This window comes from Equus caballus, chromosome 5 (genome assembly GCF_041296265.1).
Source record: "Equus caballus isolate H_3958 breed thoroughbred chromosome 5, TB-T2T, whole genome shotgun sequence".
Lineage (NCBI taxonomy): Eukaryota > Metazoa > Chordata > Mammalia > Perissodactyla > Equidae > Equus > Equus caballus.
Genome location: NC_091688.1, coordinates 83,534,766 through 83,557,453, shown reverse-complemented (window position 1 = coordinate 83,557,453; position 22,688 = coordinate 83,534,766). Strand labels below are relative to the sequence as shown.

General features: G+C 37.6%; 1 protein-coding gene across 18 annotated transcripts in view; it reads right to left on the bottom strand.

Moving 5' to 3' along the window:
• The window catches only part of COL24A1 (collagen type XXIV alpha 1 chain), a 349,220-nt gene that overhangs the window by 8,435 nt on the left and 318,097 nt on the right, over positions 1-22,688 (bottom strand). For 15 of the 18 annotated variants that reach the window (XM_023641737.2, XM_070267386.1, XM_070267382.1 and 12 more), the window contains 4 exons: positions 19,201-19,236; positions 19,073-19,099; positions 7,394-7,459; positions 6,584-6,752 (listed from right to left, as the gene is read on the bottom strand). In XM_023641737.2, the coding sequence (XP_023497505.1) occupies positions 6,584-6,752; positions 7,394-7,459; positions 19,073-19,099; positions 19,201-19,236 (298 nt within the window). The remainder of the gene's footprint in view (positions 1-6,583; positions 6,753-7,393; positions 7,460-19,072; positions 19,100-19,200; positions 19,237-22,688) is intronic. The other 3 variants (XR_011438845.1, XR_011438846.1, XM_070267387.1) reach the window with 3 other exon arrangements.

Below are 22,688 nucleotides of genomic sequence, written 5' to 3'. Positions count from 1 at the left end.
GCCTATTCCAGCTGTGAGTGCCTCTGGTTGTGCTATGTGGGATGCTGCCTCAACATGGCCTGATGAGCGGTGCCATGTCCCCCCCGCCCAGGATCCGAACCTGTGAAACCCCGAGCCTGCAGAAGCGGAGCATGCGATTTGAACCACTTGGCCACGGGACAGGTCCCTAGTATATTTCTGTTCTATGTCATCATAGAGTTTAAAAATGAATATGTAAAGAAAAAATAGAGACAACTTCTTCCTGAGGTAAAATATATCTTTATGATAATTAAAATAAAAATAATAAAAGTTTTTGTTTTTAGAAAGAAAATGTACAATTAAATGGTTATCATTTTTATGTTTTCATCAGCATATTTGTAAGCGGGAAAAGCTGAAGTCCCTGTGGCCAAGTGGTTAAGTTCCTGTGCTCCGCTTTGGTGGCCGAGGGTTTCACCGACTCAGATCCTGGGCGTGGACATGGCACCACTGGTCATGCCATGCTGAGGCGTCCCACATGCCACAACCAGAGGCACTCACAACTAGAATATACAACTATGTATTGGGGGGCTTTAGGGAGAAGAAGAGAAAAAGAAAAAGAAGATTGGTAACGGATGTTAGCTCAGGTGCCACTCTTAAAAAAAAAAGAGCATGGGGTCGGCCCAGTGGCACAGTGGTTAAGTTTGCACCTTCCGCTTTTCGCGGGTCTGGGGTTCGCTGGTTTGGATCCCAGGTGCAGACGTAGCACCGCTTGGCAAAACGCCATGCTGTGGTAGGCGTCCCACATAGAAAGTGGAAGAAGATGGGCACGGATGTCAGCAAAAAGAGGAGGATTGGCAGTAGTTAGCTCAGGGCTAATCTTCCTCAAAAAAAAAAAAAAAAAAGAGCAAAAACTAAAGTCCCTACAGCTGGTGTAAGTCTGCCAATCTGTGCCTTCACTGAGTGCCCAAGAGAAGCAAATGGGGCCTAAAGTTAGCCTACAAGAAATACTCAGGCTGAAACAGTATAGAGCTAGCGTATTAATTCCAGAATAACAGGCTTAGAATATTGATATAGCACCTTATTTCAAATGCAAAGGGCAGAAATATTTAAATGAGGTAGCCCTGCTTTCTTGCATTAAAAAGGCAAGACAACCAAAAGGTATTTGTCAATGTCATTTTCCACAATAGGTAGAAATCCTCTGCCGGTCCACCCTTACCCTCGAGCGGATTCCTCTAGCTCATCCTGGGCTTCCTCTGGTTCATCATTTTAGACTTCCAACACATCCTTGACTGTTCTCCCCTCTACTGTTCTACAAATCCTTCAGAATGAGCACTTGCTGAATTGACAGCGCCAATAGTGGGGGACTGTCCTCTTGCGAGGTGGTTTTCAAGCTTCAGTGGCATTAGAGCCATCTGTTAAAGCAGACAGCTGGACCCGACCCTGAGAGCTGCTGGGTCCTTAGTTTAGGGCAGGGCTTGAGGATCTGCATTTCAACAAAACTGAATTCTTGTCGAGGGACAACATTTGCAGAAGCACTGGTTCACTGAGATATGGAAGAAATGGGACGAAAGAGATACTACCCTCTCTTTTTTTTCCATTTCCTCAGAATTTTGAACATTTTGTAAAGTTTGTAGAAATTAGAGCTGGAGTTTTCACAAGGATCTGATGCAGGCTTCCATTCTTTTTTTTTTTTTAGGAAGATCGGCCCCGAGCTAACTACTGCCAATCCTCCTCTTTTTGCTGAGGAAGACTGGCCCTGAGCTAACATCCGTGCCCATCCTCCTCCACTTTATACATGGGACGCCTACCACAGCATGGCATGCCAAGCGGTGCCATGTCCGCACCCGGGATCCGAACCCGCGAACCCTGGGCCGCTGAAGCAGAACATGGGAACTTAACTGCTGCACCACCGGGCCGGCCCTCTATTCTTATCTAATGGGGTAAACACATATCTTCATTCACCATTTCTTCTCTTCCAAGAAAGAGTTTCCTACTACTAAGTGAGGTAACAAATACTTTATAGAAAGTTTTTCATCAAGCAAACTCTCATTGTTGTATGGGGTGGAATGCTTTGAATTCAGGCATTATGTTGTACAGTGGTGAGCTGGTAGATGTTTCATAATTTTTTCAGGATGTGCTGAGCTATAAATAAAGCATTGTACCATAATATATCTTTTGTAGGCATTAATGTTCTAACTTAAAACTGGCTCTCCCCTGAGGGCACTGCTTCCCTTGCTGCCCTTTCGAGTTCTGCCTCAGCCTCTATAGCACTGTGTCCTGGGCGGGAAGGTATCTTTCTTGCTCCTCGTTGCCACCCGCAGACCATTTACCCACTTTTTCCCTAAAACAACTCCATGGTAAAATTACTGTCATCCCACTATGTCCTCCATTATCTCTTCTCGTTGCGATCATCAACTTTCTTTCTTTGAAGATTTTGCTTTGGCTGGCTATGACCTTCAGAAAATCTATTTATGACCTAATTCTTGGTGATTTTAAATCCACATGGATGATACTTCCAACACCATGCCCTCTCAGTTCCTTGAACTCTTTTCCACCAATGTTCTTGTACCCTTTCCATGCTCCCCTCCACCCTATTTACTTCAACCATTAACTTCCAAGGCCCTACCCAAGCCTTTGTTATTATCTACAACTGGAATTCCTCCATAATTTCACCTCCTTTCTCTTTATAGCTCATTCCCTTAAGGGTCCTGACTCTAATAATTCTTCAATTCCACTAGGACTACCCATTGATAGTTTTTCATTGTCCCTCTTAATCATATGGTCACTTTCCTTCCTATCCAGCTTAAAACCCACAGTTCTATACTTTAATCATTTCCTTAGAGACTTTCTTAACATTCCAGCCCTGCCTCACTTCATTGTACTTGTCTTATAAAAGCCCAACCTACACAAGTCCAATTTTGTGCCTAATCTGTGCCTGTTCCTGTACAGTTGAACGTGGCTGGAGAAAAACACAACTATGCTGATGGGCCTCACTTTGAATTCAAATGTTTGTAAGGTTGCCAGACAATAATACTACGTTTCCCTAATTCAGTCCCTCTGTCGCTTTCCCAGTTACCAATTTGAAACCTTTCCCTCTCCCTTCAAATTTATTATACCTATTGCTTCATCCTTATTCCTGACTGATAGCCTTTCAATTTCCCTGACAGCCAAAGCAATCTGAAGAAAATTTATGTAAGCTCCCACAACTACGTCTACCCCCCTATCTGTACTTGCACGCAGAAGTTCTGCCTTCCCTCTTATTATTGTGAATAAACTGTGTTCCTATATAAGGCTTATCTTGCCTACTGTACTTTCAGTTTCCAATTCTTCCTCTCATTTTTTCTTTGAGTCTACTTCTGTTGTCTGCTGTTTCTGCCAGTTCTCATTAATGGCGTTTTGTCAGCTTGTAGGTCTGATTATTATTGATTGTGTGCTGGGCACTATATTTGAGAAATTTTTTGTGGAGATAATTTGAGCCCTAGGATGATGTTATCTTTTATGGAAGATTTTTGTTTCTCTCTGCAGGTAGGGGTACTGGCAGTCTGGAACCCTTTTAGCCCACATTCAAAGTTTGAGATTTTCTGAGCTATTTAGATGACGTGAACTGGGCTACAACCTATATGAACGTCTCATCTCTTCCAGTTTATCTTCATTCTTAGAGTGGAGCCCTTTGAAAGCCTAAGTTCCTACCTTTGGTGGGCCACAGATTCCAACTTTTGACCTGTAGCCCCATGAAGCCACCAAAAGCACTAGTCACGCATCGCTTAACGATGGGGGTGCATTCTAAGACACGCATCATTAGGCAGTTTCATCATTGTGTGAGCATCATAGGGTGTACTTACACAAACCTAGATAGTATAGCCTACTACACACCTAAGGCTACGTGGCTCTAATCTGATGAGAACATCATCGCATATGCAGGTCCATCGTTGAGGTGAAAGGTTGTTATGTGGCACAGGACTGTACTCAGCTTCAGAACGTACCCAGGGCAAAAGGAGCTCTAAGTGTTGTGTTCCACTCTCTGCCGTCTTCTTCCAAATATTGGCTTGAAAGTTCCTCACTACTTTGTTAGCAATTTGCTAATTTTAATCTAAATTTTTTTTTTTTTAACTTTAGCCAGGCAATTTGAATTACCTGCTTCATTACTGGGAGTGGAAACTCTGGCTCCTCCAATTTCTCTTAAAATCTGAGAAGGTTTTAACCACTGCTATTTCTCTAAACTGTTCTTGTGAAGGTCATTAAAGATCTTTACATTGCTCAATCCAGTAAGTAGTCTTTCTCCATCCTCACCTTACTTGACGTTGACCCAGTTGATCCTTTCCTCCTCAGGCAAACGTTTTCTTCATTCCACATTCATCTGGCTTTCCTCCTATCTCAGGGATAGCTTCTTACTTTTCTTTGCTAGTTCCCCTCATCTCCCTGATCTCTAAACATTGGAGAGCCCTAAGGCACAGTTTTTAGATCTCTTCTTTCTTTACCTACTATTTAGGTAGTCTCAAGCAGTCTCAGGGCATTAGATGATTTTTATATGCAAACAACTTCATAATTTTTACCCTCAGCCAGGATCTCTCTCTTGAATAGCCGACTACCTACTTGACATTCTTACTTGAATGCCTAACAGGCTTCTCAAACCAATCATCTTCCAAACTGAACTCCTGATCTTTTCTCCAAACTTGCTTCTCCATCTCTATTAACAGCAACCCCACCCTTCTAGCCTCTTACTCAAAAACCTTAGAGTCATCCTTTATCATTCTATTTTTCTCATAACTCAAATCCAAATTATTAACAGAAACTACTGGCTCTACCTTACATCATATCCAAAGATTTAACCATTTCTTATCACTTCCCTGCTACCAACTCTAGTCCAATCCATCATCATCTCTTACCTGGAATATTTCAACAGCCTTCTCAGTGGCTTCTTCTACCCTTGTGTTCATTATATTTACAATACATCATCCAGAGTAATATTTTAAAAGTTTAAGTCAAATCATGTCATTTCTTTGCTCAAAAACTTCCAAAGGCTTCACATCTTACTCAGAGTAAAAACTAGAGTCTTTTGAGTAGTCTCTAAGATCCTATACAATCTGGCTTCTTGATATCTTTCTGACTTCACTTCCTACCATTCTCTCCCTCATGCACTCTCTGCCAGTCACACTGGCCTTCTTGCTAAGCCTACAACATGCTAAGCACACTCTCAGGACCCAAGGTCTTTACATTTTATTTTCTGCCTGGAAAGCTTTTTCCCTAGATTTCCTGTAGGTTTTTCCCTTAGCCCCTTCTGATATTGCTCAAATGTTACTTTGGCAGAGATGCCTTAGTAACTACTCTATTTAAAACTTCACCCCCAACTCCACTTTCTATCCTATCCCCCTTTCCTGTTGTTTTATGTTTCTCTATAACACTTACTGTCTCCTAGTGATGAAAATATTTTTGGGCATAAAGACCTTTCTGATACCTTGCAATCCACACCACTTAGCTATTTCTCCTACAAGGAAGGCAGACCTTGAATTAGATTTCAGTGATTTGTATATCTTACCATGTCTTTGTTCCTTTCACTTCTACAGAATTGCATTTTTATGCCCTCAAATATGGGGGAAAAACATCAAACTTAGAATTACTATAGGCAGCTATAACTATAAACGTTATTTTAGTTTTTCTGGTAATCTAGGGTAGGAAGTATCTATAGATGTTAAGCATTTTATTAATATAAATAAAATAAATATTTTTATTGCACTTCTAGAATGGAAGCAGATGTTTTTGGACAAGAATATATGGGTTTGTGTGATGTGTGTATGTATATATAAAATTAAAATCAATAAAATATGGACTACAATTCACCCTACAGACTGACATACATAGCTTTTTTTTCAAATCAGCATATGTGTCATTGTGTTGAGACTAGAGTTTTTAGCAAAAAACGATTACTAATATTGACCGCATAGTGACCTGAGACCCAATAGAACTTAAAATTAAATGACATTGTAGCAGATAGGGTTTCCCATACTTATCATCAGATAATAATGACTACTCCACTTGCCGTAAAACTTTTCCTTGATGGTTCCACTCTAAATTCATTTTTGCACCTTTGGTTAATGGTTTTTGGGGTATCAGTGTAGGGATAAGAAACTTCCAAGAATAACAAACCACTCCATCTTCATAGTCACTGATTCTGAAATGAGGCATTTAAATTCCATTTTGTATAAACCTATAAATTTAGGAGGTGTGGTGAAGGGACTCTTTGATATCTTTCTTCATGATGCCAACTTTGGCGGTCCTGACGGATGCTCCTGTCTGTCAACTCAAGGTCAACCCTTCCTATTTTAATTTTTCACATAAATGTGATACATTCCAAGCACAAAATGTAAGCAAGTGATATAGTTAGGAGTGGGTGGATCAGTAAGGCTGTGTACTAGACCTTTGTAATGTGAATCCTTGGGAAAGGATGCTGTGATATCAGAAGCATGTCTCCCTCTAAGAGTACTTGGTTCTTGACGACTTTAAAATACCTTCTGCCAGGGTTTTATCGAAATGACTAAGATTTGGAATGAATACACTGCAAATCTCAAACACACTGAAATGATGAAATGAAACTAGACATCACAGTTTGAGGAAACCAAGAACTTACCGTCTGATACTTTGTGTTCACAGTTAAGCAAATCTTTGCAGATTCGTGCTGGGTTATCTCGTGTGCCAAGAGGATTCTTGATGCTGTGCAGTAAATTGCTAAGGTACTTCAGGGTTTTGAATATCTCTGCACTGTAGTCAATTAAAGTCATTTCAGTATTCTGGTAGCTCTGCCAAGTCATCACAAGAATCATATTAGCAGAAAAGCATGGAGTTGCCATCACCAGTGTGTAAGCCTAATGATTAACACGGATCCAGGTAGAAGGAAAATGTATTCCTATTGTGTGCAATGAGTTGGGAGTAGGATGTAGAGAACAGTTTATATTTAAATATAAGCATATGTGTATGTTTTATAAATCTTGATCCTAAATAGATTACATTTATGCTCAAAAGTCTAGTTTTCAAGCTGACATAAAACTTAACATTTACTATGACTACTATATAATGTTTTAAAAAAATTATACGTTGAAAACTTAGAATTTATTTAAGAAAAATGATTAGTGATGATAGATCCCATTTTAAGAAATGATTAACTTCATTTAACTATTTTTTTCTATAGTATCTAATTCCTTGTTTTAAAAAATCCTTAAGCAATATTACATTTGTGTTTTAAATGTTTTCCTCAAAAAACATCCTATGCATATATTTCTGTTTATTAACATCGCTTACTTTGTTCTTAAAAATGGTTTTATTATTTTCAATCTGTTTAAAATACAATCTTTGAGATAAAGTCACATTTTGGACTCTGAAAAATATTTCTGTTTAATTTGTATATTGAGAGTGCCAACGTAAATAACGTCAGATATATTACCTCCATCTGTAGGGCAGTATGTGACTCGAGCAAGGCTTGAATAGCAGCGTTGATATCCATTTGTTTCTGTGTAAAACAAAACCATTTGAGATTAGCAATAAGATCAACACTGAGTGCTCTAAGTAAAGGCTATAAATTCTGAAAGTACTGCTGTAAAAGTATACTAGACTTATTATCTGAAAGGGGTTTGTAATTCTCATGGTTAGACAGATGGTGCGAATACTGCCTGGCTATCTGAAAGGACAATACGCTGCCTTCACCCAACTCTCAAAGTCTCCTAATTAAAACACAAAGTCTAGAGCCCTAAAATGAAAAACTATTTGTCTATGCTCCATGAAAACACACACAAAAGTTACTGAAATGGAATAAGAATGAGATATGATCCTCTCAGGTAATAAATTATAAAGTGAAGAATAAATAACTTTAGTAATTTTTAACAGTTACATTCTTGGAAGGAAAATAGAATAAAATACTACTGTCCTGAGGTAGTCACCCATTAGTTTAATCTGATACTTCTGCGGTCTTAAAAACAATTTCTGAAGTTGGAAAATGTACCATTAGTCCCAAAAGAAATAATAGAGCATGAGTCCAATCTCCTCCTGCATTTAATAAAAGATATTTTTAGAGAAAGGCTCAGCATAACCATTAGTGAAAGCCTTTTTATATTTTATTTTTTAAAAAGCTTGGAAACTAAGAAACATGAGTTGGGAGAAAGTTCTGTGAAATAGCATCTGTGTAAGCAAATCAAGCAATCTAATTTCATTCTGAGGGATTGTACTGCTAAGATATCTTTTTACTTGGAGGTCCATACAATAGAAACTGTTTTCAACAGACCTTTCACAATTCATGATTGGTATTTAAAAAAACTGTTTAAAATGATGGGACAATCAATACAATGCACTCTTCCTTGCCTTGACATGTGGTTTTCATATTGGAAAATAACTGACTCATTCTGCATATATATACTGCCAAACACTGTCATACATACTGAGTATAAAATGGTAGGCAAAAAAGAAACTTGCTTTTGTCCAGCTGAAGTTTAGAGGAAGAGAAAGGCTTTAATCAAATCATCTCAACACTACATAATTACAAGTTGTGATATGTGCTATGAAAGAAAAGTGCATGAGAGAAATTAGGGACTCAATCAAATCTGGAGGATATAAGAGGTTTGGAGGGGACAGATCAGGGAAGGCTTTTCTGAGGCAGTGACATTTGAGCTGAGATCTGAAGAGTAAATAAGAACTGTTAAGAGAAGGGGTGAGAGAGCTTTCCAGGCAGAGGTAATATCTTGCAAAAAGGCCATGAGATAGAGAAGCATGGCCTACTCAAGAAGCAGAAAGGGTCAGCCTAAAAAGTTCTGTGCAGATTAAATAATTCTGACCATCATATCTGTGTGAATGGGCAGATTCTGGACATGGGTCACACAAAAATATTGGCACTAAATATGGGCAACTGAATTAAGTACTAAACAAGAGCCACCTTTGTACTTTCCATTTGGTTTATGATTAGGGCTTTGATCTTAGAAAACCTAGCACAGCAGTTCTCAAACTCTTTAGACTTTGGACATTTTGTACTTTTAAATATCATTTAGGGCCTTATAGAACCTTTATTTATGTAAGTTATAACTTTTGAAACATCATAGTAGAAATTAAAACACAAATTTAAAAACTATTTGTGTTAATTGCCTTAAATCAACAAACCCATTATATGTTAACATAAATAAAATATTTTTCAAGAAAAATAGCTGTATTTTCCAAAATAAAAAATTACTGAGAAGAGTAGCACTTTTTTACACTTTTGTACATATCTGTAGTGTCTGGATTAATAGAAGAAGCTAAATTCTCATATTTGCTCCTGTATTCGATATTATGTTATTTTAGTTGAAATAAATGAAGAAAATCTGGCATTATAGAGAAAAGTAGTTGGAAAAAGGATTATTTTAGTAGTCTTTTCAGATAAGTGTAGATATTATTTTTTGATACTATACCAAAACTTGACAAATGGTAGTTTCTTAAGGGTTAGTTGAAATGTGAAATCTGAAACCATATCTATGAACTTTTTGTACTCTTTTATACTAAAATCTATTGGTCTATCTTAAACTGTGAAAGAATCTTTACCTATGCATGATTTTGTTAACATCATACATTGGTCTTTTGGAAAATACTGGTTCATGGAATTACGCAGATCTTCCAAATACTGACACGTTTCATTACGTACTATCAAAAAACTATATTCGTTAACATCATCACCAATGTCATCAGAAAAACATAAGTAATAGGAAGCTGTTGAACTCATAATGGTAGATACAAGTTTCCTCCATTCTCATTTTTGCTTGAAAGTTTGAAATTTATCATTTGCATCAAATTCTGTCAGTAATTGTCCTTGAAATGACAGGCTCACTTCATTCATGTTCAAGAAAAATCGGCCAAATACTCATGTCTGAATAACACAGTTAGTCTGTCAAGTAAAAATGGTGTTCCAAGAAAAAAACAGCTAGTTCAGTCTGTAACTGAAACAATTGCGCAAGTCCTTTTATTTGAGACAACAACTTTACTTCAGTATGCAGCAGAAGTGCTTTATATGTTCTTCCATTTCATCACACAGGATTTTAAAAAAGATGTGTACTCAAGATTAGAGATTTAAGAGACAGCAAAAATGGCAAAGTAATGACCTTCCAGATTCTCTCTTCTATAAAAGCAATGAGATAACTGGAAAAAATGTCAGAATGAAGTTTTCCAGGATTATGGAAATTATCAAAATGCTTGCAGAAATCTGGGGAGCATTTATTTAAGAAAAATAGCTGAATCTCGGTAAGGGCAGTGAGCTTTGTGGAGCTTTATCTGCCCTATTCCCATTTCTCTCTTTCCAGCTCTGTGGTAGCCTTAAAAACCAATAGTCTGTAATAACAGTAAAAACAAGAAGCCTAGAAGCTCTAGGGGGGGAGTAGAATGGGATTGGAGTTGCTTCCAAGTCTCATTTCCATTATTTGACCTGTCTAGTAGTTCCCTGGAAGACACCATTTACAAGGCTATCTTTATTTCATCTGACTCAGAGCTTGTCCAATGCCAAAAACTTCTTCCCCAGGAGCATTTTCCAAAAACATTTAGAGGGAATTGTTTAACTTTGTGGCTACCTGAAGTAGTGGAAAACCGTCGTGGAAAACAATAGGCTAAAAACAAAGCTTACGAGGAAAAACTAGGGGATGAAATGTCCACAGAGACCTTGAGAAGCTCTGACATATTCCTTGGGATCTAGAAGTCCACGTGCATGCATAGGGCTGTGTGCACACTAAGAAAATATGTGAGAAGGCCCTAAGCTCTCCCTTCTAGCTGACTTTCAGTCTCTGTGAAATCAGGAAGTTAAGGCTAAGGTCTGGTTGTCAATTGCCTGGCTGAGTATTGAAGGGATGCTCCAACATACACAGAGACACTTGGCAAAAACCAGGAGATTTATTGGTTCTGGCATTTAAGGAAATCTCTCTCCAATCATTAGCTGACCACTAAGCTAACTGTGTAGACACTTAAATGGTCACATGTGTCAAAGAATACAGACTTCATATAATTTAGAAAAGTCCCTAAACAAACAAACAACAACAACAAATAGCAACAACAATAAACTGAGGGTGGGAAGAATTTGGTTTCCAGAGATACCACATTATACTATTTAAAATGTCCAGTTTTCAACAAAAAATTACAAGAAATGCAAAGAAACATTAAAGAATGGCCCACATACAAGTAAAAAGGCAATCAGTCAATAGAAACTGTCACTGAGGAAGCCCAGATGTTGTACTTAGTAGTCAAAGACTTTAATTAGCTATTTTAGATAGATTAAAAGAACTACAGGAAACCATGTCTACAAAACTAAAGGAAAGTATGGAAAGGATGTCTTACCAAATAAAGAATATCAATAAAGAGGTAGAAATTATATAAAAGAATCGAATAGAAATTCTGTAGTTGAAAGTTACAATAAATGAAATGAAAATTTACTAGAGAGGCTCAATGGTAGATTTCAGTAGACAGAAGAAAGATTCAGTGAACTTGAAGACAGGTTTATTGAGATTATCTAGTCAGAGGAGTATAAAGAAGAAAGAATGAAAAAAATGAACAAAGACTCAGAAACCTATGGGATACCAACAAGCATACTAATATATGCATAATGTTTGAATCTCAGAAGGGGGGGAGACAGAAAAAGGGGAAGAAGAATAAATATTTCAAGAAATAATGCCTGTAAGATATTGATGAAAGAATTTAATAAGATACAAATAAATGAAAAGATATTCCATGCTCATGGATTGGAAGAATTACTATTGTTAAAATGTCCACACTGCCCAAAGTGATCTACAAATTCAATGCAATCCCTATCAAAATTCCAAAGGCATTTTCACAGAAATAGAACAAACAATCCAAAAATTTGTATGGAACCACAAAAGAGTCCAAATAGCCAAAGCAATCTTGAGAAAGAAGAACAAAGCTGGAAGCATCATGCTCCCTGATTTCAAACTATTTTACAAAGCTACAGTAATCAAAAAAGTATGGTATTGGCATAAAAACAGATATACAGATAAATGGAACAGAATAGAGAAGCCCAGAAATAAACCCATGCACATATGGTTAATTAATTTAAAACAAAGGAGCCAAAAACATAAAATGGAGAAAGGACAGTTTCTTCAATAAATGGTGTTAGAAAAACTGGACAGTCACATGTAAAAGAAGAAAACTGGATAATGGCTATTATCAAAAAGACAAGAGATAAGAAGTGTTGCCAAGGATGTGGCGAAAAGGGAACCTTTGTGCACTGTTGGTGGGAATGCAAATCGGTGCTGCCACTATGGAAAACAGCATGGAAGTTCATCAAACAATTAAAAATAGAGCTACCATATGATCCAGCAATTCCACTCCTGAGTATTTAGCTGAAAAAAACAAAAACACTAACTTGAAAAGATATATGTACCCCTCCACATTCACTGCAGCATTATTTACAAAAGCCAAGATATGGAAACAACCTAAGTGTCCATCAATGAATGAATGGATAAAGGAGATACGGTACATATACACAATGGGAGATTACCCATAAAAAAGAATGAAATATTGCCACTGCAACAACATGGATGGAACTTGAGGGCATTATGCTAAATGAAATAAGTCAGATAGAGAAAGACAAGTACCATATGATGTCACTTATATGTGGAAGATGAAAATAACAAAAAAACCCCAAACTCACAGAGACAGAGATTAGCGGTTGCCAAAGGGAGGGGCATGGGGGGCTAGTGAAATGGACAGAAAGGCTCAAAAGGTACAAACTTCCAGTTATAAAATAAATAAGTTCATGGGGACGTAATATACAATATGGTGGCTATAGTTAATAATACTGAATCATATATTTGAAAGTTGAGAGAGTAAATCTTAAAAGTTCTCATCACAAGAAAAAAATTTTGTAACTATGTATGGTGACAGATGTTAACTAGATGTATTGTGGTGATCATTTGCGATATATACAAATATTGAATCACTATGTTGTACACCTGAAACTAATATGTTATATGTCAATTATATCTCAATTAAAAAAAAAAAAGAATGGCTGAAAATGTCCCAAGTTTGATGAAAAACATTAATCTACACATCCATGAAACTCAGTGAAGTCCCTTAGATACATCGTAATTAAGCTGTTGAAAGCTAAAGAAAAAGAGAGAATTTTGAAAGCAGAAAGAGAGAAGAGGAAACATCATTCCCAAGAGATCTTCAATGAGAATAACAGCTGATTTTTCAAAGGCAAGAAGGTAGTGGGATGATGTAATCAGAGTGCTGAAAGAAGACTGTCAACCAAGAATTCTATATCCAATAAAAGTATCCTTCAAAAATGAAGGAAAAAGGAAGACATTTCCAGATAAACAAAAACAAAGAATTCATTACTAGCAAACCTTCTCTAGAAAAATAATAAATGGAGTCCTTCAAGCCAAAATTACAGGATATTAGGTGGAAACTGGAATCCACATGAAGAAATAGAGAGCACTAGTAAAGGTGACTATACAGGTAAATATAAAAGAGAATATAGATCCCAAATAGCCAAAACAATCTTGAAAAAGAAGAGGAAAGTTAGAGGCCTCCCCCTTAAATTTCAAAACTTAGTATAAAGCTATAGTAATCAAAATAGGGTGGTAGTGTCATAGACATATAGACCCGTGGAACAGAATAGAGTTCAGAAGTAAATATTCACATATATGGTCAAGTGATTTTTGACAAGGGCATTGCGATCACTGAATGGGGAAAAAACAGTTTTTTCAACAAATAGTGCTGGGAAAATTTGATATCCACATGCAAAAGAATGAAGTTAGACCCCTACCTTACATCATATATAAAAATTAACTGAAAATGGATTAAAGACTCAAACCTAAGAACTAACACTATAAAACTCTTAGAAGAAAACATAGGGGAAAAGCTTCATGACATTGGATTTGGCAATGATTTTCTTTTTCTGTTTTTGGTGAGGAAGATTGGCCCTGAGCTAAAATTTGTTGTCAATCTTCCTTTTTTTTTCCCTCCCCAAAGCCCCCCAGTACATAGTTGCATATCCTAGTTGTAGGTTGTTCTAGTTCTTCTTTGTGGGATGCCACCTCAGCATGGCTTGATGAGTGGTGCTAGGTGCATGCCCAGGATCCGAACTGGCAAACCCCAGGCCACTGAAGCAGAGTGTGCGAACCTAACCACTCGGCCACAGCTCTTGGCAATGACTTCTTGGGTATGACACTAAATGCAAGGCAACAAAAGAAAAAACAGATAAATTGGACTACATCAAAATTAAAAACTTCTGTGCAAAGGACACTATCAACAGAATAAAAAGGTAACACGTGGAATGGAAGAAAATATTTGCAAATCATATTTCTGATAAGGGATTAATATCCAGAATATATAAAGAACTCTTACAACTGAACAAAAATAACAACAAAAAACAAGCCACCCAATTAAAAAATGGGCAAAAGACTTGCACAGACACTTTTCCAAAGAATATATATAAGCCAATAAGCACATGAAAAGACGCCCAACATCACTAATCATCAGGGAAATGCAAATCAAAACAATGTTAGATACCACCTCACGTCCATTAGGATGGCTATTAACAAAAACCCAGAATATAACAAGTGCTGATTAGGACGTGGAGAAGTTGGAACATCGTGCAGTGCTGGTGGGAACGTGAAATGGTGCAGTTGCCGTGGAGAACAGTAGAGCAGTTCCTCCAGAAATTAAACATAGAATTACCATATGATCCAGCAATTCCACTTCTGGGTGTATACTAAAATGAACTGAAAGCAGGGGCTCAAACAGATCCTAGCACACCGATGTTCACAGCAGCATTATCCACATCAACCAAAAGACAGAAGCAACCCAAGTGTCCACCCGAATAAATAAAATGTGGTGCATACATATACAATGGAATATAATACAGCCTTAAAAAGGAAAAAAATTCGGACACATGCTACAACATGGATGAACCTTGAAGACATTATGCTGAGTGAAATAAGCTGGTCAAAAAAGGACAAATATGTATGACTCCACTTATATGAGGTACTTAGAGTAGTCAAATTCAGAGAGATAGAAAGTAGAATGGTGGCTGCCAGGAGCTGGGGAAAGGGAGGGATGGGGGAATTGCTGTTTGATGGGTACAGAGTTTCAGTTTGGGAAGATCACAAAAGTTCTGGGGATGAGTGGCGGTGACAGCTGCACAACAATGTGAATGTACTTAAGGCCACTGAACTGTACACATAAAAATGGTTAAACCAATAAATTTTATGTTATTTATATCTTACTACAATTAGAAATAATAACTAAATGTGCTCATTATCCCTTATCTCTGACCATCCTGTTTCCGGGAATTGGTCCTACAGACGTTCTGTAAAATGATATGTATATGGACAGGACATTTGTGCTGTTTGTACTAGCAAAAGATTGAAAACAAATGCCCATCAACAAAGGACTGGATGAATTAATTGCAGGATATTCTTAAGTGAAATGACCATGTTTTATGCTCTGTGAGTGTGTGGCAGTGAAGAATACAATGACTTTTAGTAGATTAGTAGTGTAGAGTTTGGTACCTGATTCATGCTAAGATACCAGCAATTTTAACATCCATCAGTCTAAACGTCAACTCAATGAAAAGGCAATGTTTTTCAACAGGCATTAGAAAGAAAAGAAATGTCATAACACTTGGACACTCACGAATTTTCTTGGTAATATCCATATTCTTATAATCCCCAGTGTATTCCCAAAACCCAACTCATGCCTGGCACATAGTAGGCATTCAATTTGTTGATTTAACAACTTTCTTCCAAAGGTAGCCTTTAGGCAAAGCAGGCCCAGAGAGACTGTATTAAGAGAATTTGCCTGGGAAGTCATTCAGCAACATCTTAACGCCTACATTTGAGTGTAAAACTTTCATTAGGTGCAGTGAGGGAATCCAAAAAACAGCTTCCTCCACGTACTCTAGTTAGAGAGAACACGTTCTCACATGAAAATCACTTAAGGTATATAAAAACGTGCACATAAAATAGAAAACAGAGAATAAGAAGTAACCAGATTGTTGGGACTAATGAGGGCAATTAGGATTTATCATACCTTGGGGGAATGTAATCTTCACAATTCTCTCCCAATTTATTCGAATGACATGTAGATCTAGTCTGGGCACTCCAGTATTTTGAGGAGAAGTATTACTATCCAGATCACCAGATAGTGAAAACACTGGTGGGATAGGAATCGATTTCAGGGCATGCTCCTCTCCATGGTGGAGTAATTGCTTGTTCTAGGGAACCAAGACTATACTAGCAGCTATAACCTCTACATTCACTAATCCAGGTTTCACAGTTGACCCATTAATTGGAATAAATCAGTTGAAAACTCCTTTTCTTATTTAATAATTTTTAATGATTATTGTTTCCACCCTTACCTCACACACAAACATACCCATCCTTTCTTCCCTTTATCTCACCAATCATTTTTGGTTAACTTTGACATCCTGCTAGAGATTTCTTCGTTACTTTCTAAATATCTTATTATGTGCACGGAGGTCTGGCTACCATCCTGATAATATCGTCACTTTCAAAAGCGCCATCAATATAGATCCCTTTTCCTGAAACATTTCCTATCAGCTATTCTACTTTAGGAACTTGGGCAAATTACTTTATTTCCATAGGTCTTAAAAAGAGGGGGTTGGACTAGATTGGAGGTTTTCAAACTTTTCTTATCTTGATATACAGTAAGAAATACATTTTTACATCATGACAAGGTTTGTGCAAACATACATATATTGAACCGAAAAGATTTACAGAACCATATTTATTCTTACTAGTGGTAATATACCAATTTTTGTGGGGTTTTTTTTGCCTTTTTTCTATTCAGGTAAAATTCACATAAAATAAAATTCACCATTTTAAAGTGTATGATTCAGTTGCTTCTGGCATATTCACTATGTTTTGCAATCATTACCACTATTTAATTTCAGAACATTTTCACGACCTCTAAAAGAAAGCTTGTACCTATTAAGCAGTCACTGGCCCAATTTTTTCCTATTCTATTTCACTTGATTTCATTTCGAAATAATGCTGAATGAAACTCACTGAACTGCTCTCATGATCCACTGATTAAGGAATCACAACTCACAGTCTGAAACAAATGCTGAATAATTACTAAGAGGACTTCTATCTCTAATTTTATGATCCTATTCCATTCTAGACATTGTTTCCTTCCAAGTAAAGTTTTCTATTTTGGAAGATTCCCACTGACATTTTCTAAGAGATGCCACTTGCTTTTTGGACTCATTTATTCATTCATTTAACAGATGTTAAGGGTTTGAATGAAAAAGAAATGAAAAAAACAGTCTTTACCTTCAGAGAGTTCACAATCTAATAGAAGGAGACTGATATAAAAATAAATGAGTATGGATGAAGGAGGGGAAGCGGTCAGTTCTCTCTTGTAGTGTGATGGGGGGGAGGAATTAAGATGAGTTTCACAGAAGATATGATCATAAGTTGACTGTAGAAAGTATATATGTAGGTGTTTTCTCATTGACGTTTAAACTTCTGCTCTAGAAGTCTTATTCTCAAGGCTATTCTGCCACTTCTCTACAATGGACTCTGCAAGTCCCAGAAAGAGAGTACAAGGAAACTGGGTTTCATATCGGCCAAGAAGAAGGAAGACAGGAAGGAGAGAAAGGGAGAAAAGAAGGAAACAAAGAAACTAACATTTACTGAGTACCTATAATGTGTCAAGCACATGTATTTTCTCATTTAATCCTCCTAATAATTACTGAAAGTATATATTCTTATCCACATTTTTCTCAGAGCAAAGACCTCTCACGTGTCCTAGTTCATTTGGTTGTATAGAAACATTTTCCAAGTGAGACAGGGATAGGGTGCCCAAAGCTTGGCACTTCAACGTGCAACTTTTCATTAAACACCTCTGATTTGCCAATGTTGTAAGATCTTTCAGAACTTGTCCTTTCTTAGGAAGGTAGCTTTGATGTATCAAAGTCATTATAAGGTGGGAAGGCGACCGACGAGGGTACTTGTAACTCATGCATTGTGGGGATCCAGAGGACAGAAAGAACAGAGAAGTAGACAGTAATTTGAAAATTTAAAGAAAGACATTCTCATTGATATTTACACCAGGGAAGCTTTCAACCCCCATCAATCAGATGGCCAGAAATGCAGCGTAATTTAAAAAATCATAGAGAAATAGGTCTTCCATTTCCAAGGGGACAAGCTCCCTTGTAGCACTTTGCTTGAAAGTTATTCCTTGCCCCAAGGAAAAGCTGAGGGGAATGAAGAGTTCCTGGCCCGCTGAGAGTAGACCGCAGTGATCCACCAACTAGATGGTCAGAGATCCAAAGGACAACAGAGCAGCATATGGAATAATGAGGCAATAGAAGCATTGCCTCAAAGATACAAGTAGCAAGTTTTGGGTTGTAAAAGGTAACAAGCAAATACATGATAAGTCTGAGGGCTTCTACAGCCATCAGCAACTGAGAAGGATTCATGCCAAGCCTACAAAGTGAAAAACTGGTTGGCAAAAAAGAACATTTGAAAAAGGAGAGGGGCCGGCCCGGTGGTGCAGCAGTTAAGTGCACACGTCCCGCTTCAGCGGCCCGGGGTTCGCCAGTTCGGATCCCGGGTGTGGACATGGCACCACTTGGTAAAGCCATGCTGTGGTAGGCATCCCACATATAAAGTAGAGGAAGATGGGCATGGATGTTCGCTCAGGGCCAGTCTTACTCAGCAAGAAGAGGAGAATTGGCAACCGATGTCAGCTCAGGGCCAATCTTCCTCAAAAAAAAAAAAAAAAAAAAAAGAAGGAAAAAAAAAAGAAAAAGAAGAGCTAGGAGCCAGAAGTAGGAAGAAATGGAGGGAGCTGGTATTTTGGGGGCACTCATTATGTCAGGCACTGTGCTGAGTGCTTTACTTCTTATTTAAAACTCAAACTCACCCAAGAGAGTAAGACATACCATCCCCATTTTATAGACAAGGAGTCTGAGGCTTAAACCTTAAGTTATTGTAGTTGGGAAGGCTCTATATCATATTAGCAAAAAGAACAGAGGCAGGCAAGAGGGACGCCTTTCAACAGGGAGTTAATAGAAGGAGCTTTTAAAAGTTAATATGATATAATAAGATAATATGATAAAACCAAGAAAACTTACTTTTGGGCCTGGTGCTCCAGGTGGACCCTATAACAACAAATTTTACAAAGTATTTATTTAGTAGCTATCTCAAACCACGTAAGATACAAGCATCAGTGGTAAACAGATATAAATGTAAATAAACTCACTGGAGGCCCTGGGTGACCTCTTGGTCCTTGGGGACCCTAGAAGAAATAGAGACATTACTTACACATTACGCTTTGGGTTTAGTATAAACAAGGCAATTAAGATTCAACTTCTATCATTGCCTGTCTGTGTGAGGCAAGTCATAAGATTCAAAGTTGTTTCATGCTCTTGCACTTAGCTTATGACTAGCCACATTCAAGAACAAGCTGGATATTTATTTTCATGTTTTACTGATATTACTAGAAACTGAATTTATTCATTTTAATTAACTATTATAAATGTAACATTTAAAAATGTTAATACTGCCTAAGTTTGTTTTTCCTGTTATTTCTATCTTCCATCCACCTAATTGTCAAAGATGGAAACTTCGGTGTTTTTTGACGTCTCCTTTTCCTTCAAAATCCACCTATAATTTGGTTACCTGTTATTGTTGATTTCACCTCCAAGGCTCTCCAAAATGCTACTTCTCCATCCTCAAAGCAACTGTCTTAGTTTAGTGCTAATCATGTGCTATTCACTGAATGTTCATGTCCCCCCCAAATCCATATTGAAGCCCTAATCTCCAATATGATGGTATGTGAAGGTGGGGTCTTTGGGACATAATTAGATCATGTGGAGCCCTTAGGAATGACAGTGCCATTAGAAGAAGAGACACCAGAGAGATGATCTCTCTCCACCACGTGAAGACATAGCAGGAAGGCAAAGGCAGCCGGCCATCTGCAAACCAGGAAGAGGATCTTCAACCAGATGTGAATCTTCCAGCAGCTTGATCTTGGACTTTCTAGCCTCCAGAAGTGAGAGAAATAAATGTTTGCTGTGTAAGCCATCCAGTGCATGGCAATTTGTTATAGCACCCTAGCTGACTGTGACATCATGTTTTGCCTAGACTCCTAATTTGACTTCCTGACTTTATTCTCTCTACTATGCTAACTACATTCTACATTTAAAATGGAAATCTGATCATGTCGTTATTCAGTTAAAATCATTCAATGGCCCTTTACTGCTTAGAGGATAAAGTATAAACTTCTTAACAGTGATAGCTACCAGTTATTGAGAACTCACTATATGCCAAGTTGTGTGCTCATTTACTGAGAACTCACTGTATGCCAAGTTGTGTGCTCATTTACTGAGAACTCACTGTATGCCAAGTTGTGTGCTCATTTACTGAGAACTCACTGTATGCCAAGTTGTGTGCTATAATTACATTTTACAGTTAAAAAATGGAACGGTTAAGTAACCAGTCAATGAGGGGCAGAGCTAGGATTAAAATCCAAATCAACTGGATACAAAAGTACACATTCTTAGTCAAGGCGCATTCCTGCTTCTTCTTCAAGGTCTGGGCCTCGCTTCCACTTACTCTCCCCAACACATCCTACAACCAACTATACGTACATCTCTGAATCTTCCAAGTTCCTTCGCACTTGCACTTGCATTCTCTTTCGTCTGCTATTTGCTTGACCAGGAATGCGCCTTCTTACCTTTTCTATCTGTTTACTTCCACATTCATCTTCTACTACTTCTTTAAAACTCTATACCCACCTTGCCTACCCCCCACGACACCTCCCTCCTGCTCAAGTAACCACTTCTGCACTCTATAGTACATAATACATTGGAAAGCCCCTAGGGGCCCTTAAAAGTATCTTAGTCACCTTTTCATTTTCTGGAATAAGAGCAGTGCCTAATACACAGGAGGCGTTCAAAAACTGTTACTAAATGAATGAGTGAATAATGTTAAAATTAACTAGCATTAATTCAGAAATTAGAATGGTTAAAATGTGTTCAGTAAAATGTGAAAAATCATGTTGACATTTTTCAAATTAAAACAACAGTAACCACTGTTAAGAATATCTGCTCAAAATTTAACTTACTTGATGGTCAATTGAATGGTAAAACTGCATTGAGTCAAATTTAGATTATGGTTGAAAGATGGCAAAGCAAAATTTATCTTCAGCTGAGTTTTGAATAATGTTGATGCTATGCCTGGCTTGTATTAAGTATCTTTTATTGCCAAGTTGTTGATTCTAAATACACTGTGAAAACTAGAACAAACAGCACATATAACTAAAAAAGCATAGAGTGCTCCAACACCATGCCTGTTGGACATTTCTTCGTTTGCATAGTTTATGATTACAATTTAAAGTAGAAATTGTGCAAAACTTGTACCTCAGCAGCTGCATAAGTTTCAGAAACATCATGTTGGAGATAGCCTTTTAAATACACAGAGGCTCAGAGTGAATTTGGCTATGTAAGTTTCTCCATTCTGGATCAACATTGTAAAAATAAACAGCTGACATTTCACCCCACTTAGCATATTTATGACATCTGCAAAATCTCACTGATGGTTCAGTACAAAATATATATCTTATCTTTGACTTTGAAAGAGGAATTTATCATAGAAAGAGGAAACTATTTCTACTGCTGATTTTCAGTTCATTTCAGCTTGTTACCCAGAACAAGTCAGATCACCACAAATACAATCAAATGAAATACTTCAAACCAAACAAGACAGGGCAGGACAACCTCAGTGAAACAGCTACTAGAATAAGGCAATTAGCCAAGTAAAACAAAATATTATTTTAGCAATATGACATTTATTACTTCTTTTTTATTCCTCTAGCTGACCTACCATGAAGGAAAAGTGATTCACTCTTTCTAGATACTATATAAAAAAGTATCTAAAGCAGTTTATAATAAAACTATGATTGTCTATGTTAATTTCCTAAAGGGGAACCAAATTAATGTGAATGGTTATAGTGGTTATTTGGCTATAGTAAGAGCACTACCTCTGAAAATAGACACTCTCTTTATTTATTTTTTTTTGAGGAAGATTAGCCCTGAGCTAGCTGCTGCCACCAATCCTCCTCTTTTTGCTGAGGAAGACTGGCCCTGAGTGAACATCCGTGCCCATCTTCCTCTGCTTTATATGTGGGACACCTACCACAGCATGGCTTGCCAAGTGCTGCCATGTCTGCACCTGGGATCCAACCCTGTGAACCCCGGGCGGCAGAAGCGGAACGTGCGCACTTAACCGCTGCACCACCAGGCGGGCACCGACACTCTCTCTATTTAATCCCAGAATTTACATATGATCCTCCAAAAGTAACATATTTTTTCATTGGACTTTAAAAATACTAATAAGTGTATGTCCTTGAATCTGAGTATGTTAGACTTTTCCTTTATGTAAATATAATCTTTTCCTTTTTTTTTGCTGGGAAAGATTCCCACTGAGCTAACATCTGTTGCCAATCTTCCTCTCTCTTTTTTTCCCCCCAAAGCCCCAGTACATAGTTGCATATTTTAGTTGTAAGTCCTTCTATGTGAGCTGCCGCCACAGTGTAGCTACTGATGGACAACTGGTTTGGTTCCACGCCCAGGAACGGAACCTCGGCTGCTGAAGCAGAGGGCGCTGAACTTTAATCACTAGGCCATCAGGGCTAGGTCTGTGTAAATGTAATCTTGATTTAGTTTCATGATCTTTATGTAAGCTGGC